The sequence below is a fragment of the Rhinopithecus bieti genome, unplaced genomic scaffold, assembly GCF_001698545.2.
Source record: "Rhinopithecus bieti isolate Rb0 unplaced genomic scaffold, ASM169854v2 scaffold_28055, whole genome shotgun sequence".
Classification (NCBI taxonomy): domain Eukaryota; kingdom Metazoa; phylum Chordata; class Mammalia; order Primates; family Cercopithecidae; genus Rhinopithecus; species Rhinopithecus bieti.
The window spans coordinates 88,895-95,086 of record NW_016812914.1 but is presented as its reverse complement, the minus strand read 5'-3'; the positions used below and the strand labels follow the sequence as shown (position 1 = coordinate 95,086).

General features: G+C 52.8%; 1 protein-coding gene across 1 annotated transcript in view; it reads left to right on the top strand.

The window, feature by feature from the left end:
- The window catches only part of CATSPERD (catsper channel auxiliary subunit delta), a 52,990-nt gene that overhangs the window by 41,386 nt on the left and 5,412 nt on the right, over window positions 1-6,192 (top strand). Inside the window, exons 15-16 of the mRNA XM_017847143.1 lie at window positions 2,342-2,470; window positions 5,433-5,610. Coding sequence (XP_017702632.1) covers window positions 2,342-2,470; window positions 5,433-5,610 — 307 coding nt within the window. The remainder of the gene's footprint in view (window positions 1-2,341; window positions 2,471-5,432; window positions 5,611-6,192) is intronic.

The following is a 6,192-nucleotide window of genomic DNA, read 5'->3' as shown; positions in this document are numbered from 1 at the left end:
TAGAATTTTATTTATTTATTTATATTTATTTATTTTAAGAGAGAGGGTCTGGCCCTGTGGCCCAGGCTGGAGTGCAGCGGTGCGATTATAGCTCACTGCAGCCTTGACCTCCTGGGCTCAACCGATCCTCTTGCCTCAGCTGGCTGGTCCCACGTGCTGTCCCGCTCAGTAAGTGTGTGCTGCCACGCAGATACTAGAGTCTGGGCCTTAGTCAATTTGTGCTGCTTTCAAAGACTACCCCAGGCTGGGTGATTTATAAAGAAAAGAGTTATGGCCAGGTGCGGTGGCTCATGCCTGTAATTCCAGCACTTTGGGAGGCCGAGACGGGCGGATCACTTGAGCTCGAGACCAGCCTGGCCAACATGGCAAAACCTCATCTCTACTGAAAATACAAAAATTAGCCAGGCATGGTGGTGGGCGCCTGTAATGCCAGCTACTTGGGAGGCTGAGGCAGGAGAGCTGCTTGAAACCGGGAGGCGGAGGTTGCAGTGAGCAGAGATCGCACCACTGCACTCCAGCCTGGGCGACAGGGAGACTCTGTCTCATAAAAAAAAAAAAAAAAAAAAGGAGGGAGATGGTGGTGGGGAGGAGGCTAGGTGCAGTGGCTTACACCTGTAATCCCAGCATTTTGGGAGGCTGAGGCAGGAGAATCGATTGAGGCCAGGAGTTTGAGACCAGCCTGGGCAACCTAGAAAAAAAAAAAAAAAAAAAATGAGGGTGGGGGGATGGTGTGAGAAGGTGCTAGGTTCTTAAACAACCAGTTATCATGGAAGCTGAAGTTGAAAATCCACTCAGTACCATGAAGATGGCTCTAAGCCATTCATAGCCCTACCCTTGTGGTCTAAACACCTCTGACTAGGCCCCCCACCCCATATTGGGGATCCAGTTTGAGCAGGAGCTTTTGGAAGTGACAAATATTCGATCATATCAAGGCCCCTCATTGCACCCAGCATGGGGGAGCTCCTTACCACGCGAGTGCACATTTCTGTGTGATTTGTAAGACCTGACCCCTCAAATGCAAGTCAAAAGTCAGTTACCCATTTAGAGCTGAGGCCTAAACTGGTGCTTCTGGGCTGCTAAGGGGCAGTGACTTTGGAACCTGGGGAGGACACAGAGGGGAGTGTCATCTTAGTCTATGTGGGCTGTATTGCAAAATACTTTAAACTGGGTGATTTGTTAGTTGGTGCAAAAGTAATTACGGTTTTGATTGGGCGCAGTGGCTCATGCCTGTAATCCTAGCACTTTGGGAGGCTGAGACGGGCAGATCACTTGAGGTCAGGAGTTCGAGAGCAGTCTGGCCAACGTGGTGAAACCCTGTCTCTACTAAAAATACAAAAATTAGGCAGGTGTAGTGGCACATGCCTGTAGTCGCAGCTACTCGGGAGGCTGAGGTGGGAGAATTGCTTCAACCCGGGAGGCGGAGGTTTCAGTGAGCCGAGATCACCCCACTGTCCTCCAGCCTGGGCAACAGAGTGAGACTCCATCTCACAAAAAAAAAAAAAAAGTAATTACGGTTTTTGCCATTGAAAGTAATGGCAAACACTGGCCAGGCGCAGTGGCTCACATCTGTAATCCCTGCACTTTGGGAGACTGAGGCATGTGGATCACCTGAAATCAGGAGTTCAAGACCAGCCTGGCCAACATGATGAAACTCCGTCTCTACTAAAAATACAAAAAATTAGCCAGGCATGGTGGCAGGCACCTGTAATCCCAGCTTCTCAGGAGGCTGAGACAGGAGAATCGCTTAAACCCGGGAGGCAGAAGTTGCAGTGAGCTGAGATCATGCCACTGTGCTCCAGCCTGAGCAACAAGAATGAAACTCCATCTCAAAAAAAAAAAGAAAAGAAAAAACCTCGATTACTTTTGCACTGATCTAATTTAAGAAGCAGAAATTTTGCTGGGCTTGGTGGCTTACACCTGTAATCCCAGCACTTTGGGAGGCTGAGGTGAGAGAATCACTTGAGGCCAGGAGTTTGAGACCGGCCTGGGCAACACAGCAAAACCTCATCTATACAAACATTTAAAATATTAACCATGTGTGGTGGCGTGTGCCTGTAATCCCAGCCATTCAGGAGGCTGAGGTGGGAGGACTGCTTGGGCCCAGGAGGTGGAGGCTGCAGTGAGTCATGATTGCATTACTGTGCTCCAGCCAAAAAATTAACTAGAACGGGAAGTTTCAGCATCATCTGGTCCATGGCTCTCAATCGCCCACCTCAGATGCCACCTCCACCCACTCTCATGGACGATCCCCATTTGCATAAAAGAAACTGCGGCTGTGAAGGGTTGGCAGACTGGGCAGGAACTCACAGGTTCCCCAGCTCTGCTTCTTGGTGTCTTGAAGGGAGTTCTACGATCCCGGCTTCCAGGGGCAGAAGTCCTCCCAGGACCTGCGCGTGTTTTACTCCTACCAGCAGCTGGGCTGTCCTCTCCTCGTCTACTATGATACCCCATGGAAGCCCGTGGTGGAGCTGTAAGACCCCAGAGGGGTGCTGCAGGGTGGTGACGGTGGCAGGGCCTCATGCTCCCTGGCCCTGGGGTACCAGCCTGGCCCTCGGGTACCAGCCTGGCCCTCCAGGCTCCCCTCTATCCCTCAAAATGATTGATGATGATCACTGTTTCCCACTGTGCTCCTGCCCCAACCCCACTGGCCCCCAGGGCCCTCTCCCTGGAACACCTTTTCTTTTTTTGAGACAGGGTCTTGCTCTATTGCCTAGGCTGGAGTGCAGTGGCATGATCTCAGCTCACTGCAGCCTCTGTCCCCTGGGCTCAAGCAATCCTCCCACCTCAGCCTCCCGGGTAGCTGGGACCACAGGTGCCCACCACCACACCCAGCTAATTAGCAGAGATGGAGTTTCACCATGTTGACCAGGCTGGTCTTGAACTCCTGACCTCAGATGATCTACCCGCCTTGGCCTCCCAAAGTGTTGGGATTACAGGCGTGAGCCACTGCGCCCGGCCGATGGTCTTTTCTTTATGCCTATGCACTCCTGCTGTCTTCCTGTTCTTTTTTTTTCTTTTCTGCTCTGTCACCCAGGCTGGAGTGCAATGGCATGATCTCGGCTTACTGCAACCTCCGCCTCCCAGGTTCAAGCGATTATCCTGCCTCAGCCTCCCAAGTAGCTGGGATTACAGGCGCCTGCCACCACGACTGGCTAATTTTTGTGTTTTTAGTAGAGACAGGGTTTCACCATGTTGGTCAGGCTGGTCTCAAACCCCTGACCTCGTGATCCACCTGCCTTGGCTTCCCAAAGTGCTGGGATTACAGGCGTGAGCCACCACGCCCGGCCATCCTCCTGTTCTTATAAGGACACCAGTCTTATCAGATCAGAGTCCACCCTACACCCTATGACCTCACATAGTTTTTCTTTTTCTCCTTTCCTTTCCTTTTCTTTTCTTTTCTTCCTTCCCTCTTTCCTTCCTCCCTTCCTTCCTTCCCTCTTTCCTCCCTTCTTTCCTTCCTTTTCTCTCTCTCTCCTCTCTTTTTTTTTCTCTCTCTCTCTCTTTCCTTTTTTTTTTTGGGTTGAGGTCCTGCTCTGTTGCCCAGGCTGGAGTGCAGTGGCATGAACACAGTTCACTGCAGCCTCAACCTCCCAGGCTCAGGGGGTCCTCCTGCCTCAGCCTCCCAAGTAGCTGGGACTGCAGGCACACACCGCCATGCCAGGCTAATTTTGTAATGTTTTGTAGAGAGGGGGGGTCTCCCCATGTTGCCCAGGCTGGTCTAAAACTCCTGGGCTCTAGCGATCCTCCTGCCTTGGCCTCCCAAAGCGCTGAGATTACAGGTAAGAGCCACCACGCCCAACCTGTTCCTCTTCTTCTGAGGACCCAGTGCTATCAGATCATCCTCTACCTTATCACCCCACATCACCTTCATTACCGTTCCAAAGGCCCTATCTCCAAATACAGTCGCATGGGTGGGGGTTGTGGCTCCCATATAGGAATTTGGGAGGAGCACAGCTCAGTCCATAACACTCCCATTGCCCCATCCGTGGGTCCTGCTGTCTTTTTTTTTTTTTTTGAGACGGAGTCTTGCTCTGTGGCCCAGGCTGGAGTGCAGTGGCACAATCTCGGCTCACTGCAAGCTCCGCCTCTCGGGTTCACGCCATTCTCCTGCCTCAGCCTCCCGAGTAGCTGGGACTACAGGCGCCCGACAACATGCCCTGCTAAGTTTTTGTGTTTTTAGTAGAGACGGGGTTTCACCGTGTTAGCCAGGATGGTCTCGATCTCCTGACCTCGTGATCCGCCCGCCTCGGCCTCCCAAAGTGCTGGGATTACAGGTGTGAACCACCGCGCCTGGACTTTTTTTTTTTTTTTTTTTTGAGAGGGAGTCTCACTCTGTCGTCCAGGCTGTAGTGTAGTGACGTGATTTTGACTCACTGCAGCCCCCATCTCCCAGGTTCAAGGGATTCTCATGCCTCAGCCCCCGGGTAGCTGGGATAACAGGTGCCTGCCACCACACCCGGCTAATTTTTGTGTTTTTGGTAGAGATGGGGTTTCACCGTGTTGGTCAGGCTGGTCTCAAACTCCTGACCTTGGGTGATCTACCCACTTTGGCCTCCCAGAGTGCTGGGATTACAGGCATGAGCCACCACGCCCGGCCTTGTCTTCCTTCATCTTATTCTCCCTGCCCATTCCTGCTGGGTATAATGTCTGCATTTACCTGGTCAGATGGGTGGCTCTGCCCCTACCTGGGGGTCATAACTACAGCCAACTTGACCCTGCTGTAACCTCACACCCGTACTGCCCAGTAGAACATTTTGCCATGGAAATGCTCCACAATTTGTTCCTTCCAATCCGGCAGCCATGAACTATATGTGGCTACCGAGTACTCGACATGTGGTCAGTGTGCCCAAGAACTGGATTGAAGATTGTATGTATGTATGTATTTTTTGAGACAGAGTCTTGCTCTGTCGCCCAGGCTGGAGTGCAGTGGCGTGATCTCGGCTCACTGCAACCTCTACCTCCTTGGCTCAAGCGATTCTCCTGCCTCAGCCTCCCTGGTATCTGGGATTACAGGCGTGCACCACCGTGCCAGGCTAATTTTTGTGTTTTCAGTAGAGACGGGGTTTTGCCATGTTGCCCAGGCTGGTCTTGAACTCTTGAGCTCAGGGGATCCGCCTGCCTTGGCCTCCCAAAGTGCTGGGATTACAGGCATGAGCCGCCACGCCTGGCCCCCGAGCAGGCTTTTCTTTCCTCCCTGTTATCAATGCTCAGTGCTGGCTGCTACCCATCTCCCCATCCACCCAGCTCTGTCTCCTGGCCTCCCTGCAGCCCACACACGACATCCTCACCTGGGAGCGGCAGGCATCCTTGGCTTTGCTCTCTGTCACCTCCCACCCCCCAAGTGGTTTTGCAGCCGTCCAGGTGGCTGTGGCCCGGGTCTTTCTGGGTTGTCCCTGCTCCCCGCGCAGCCCTGCCCCATGCCTGTGTCCTAGGTGGCGAAAAGACCGTTTCCAGGAGGTCGTCGATGCCGAGTATGTGTTACTGGAGGTGAACGGGCAGTTCTCGTACTCCTATTCCCTGACGGCCAAGTCGGCAATGTGCACCTCCCAGCCACAGAACTGGACCACCATGATAAAGGAAACTGGGGGGCCCTTCTTCTGGAACAGAGAGGTAACAGGACCCTAGGATTGTTTCCAGAAGAATCAGCAGCCCACCAGGGTGTGGGAGAGTGTGTGAGGACACCGTGCAGCCATGGAACTGAGTATGGAATGAAAGACTTGGCCGGGCTCGGTGACTTACGCTTGTAGTTCCAGCACTTTGGGAGGCCGAGGTGGGTGGATCACGAGGTCAGGAGTTTGAGACCAGCCTGGCCAACATGGCCAAACCCCGTCTCCACTAAAAATGCAAAAGTCAGCCGGGCATGGTGGCGCACACCTGTACTCTCAGCTACTCAGGAGGCTGAGGCAGGAGAATCGCTTGAGCCCAGGAGGCAGAGATTGCACTGAGCAGAGATCATGACTCGAAAGTCCTTTAGGGGATCTAGCGGGAACTCCAGTTCCTTTTAGGGGTGTACAAGGCCTTTGAGGATTTAAGGAACTGCCCAAAGGATGGGAAATGCAGGCACCAAGGTGTTCAGGGACTTTGCTGATGATGAGAAATGGCTGGGACCATCCCAATGGTTGCTACTGCGGGATGGACGGAATTCCCAGGCTGTCCTACTCAGTGTATATCTGTTTTATTTTTCTTTCTTTT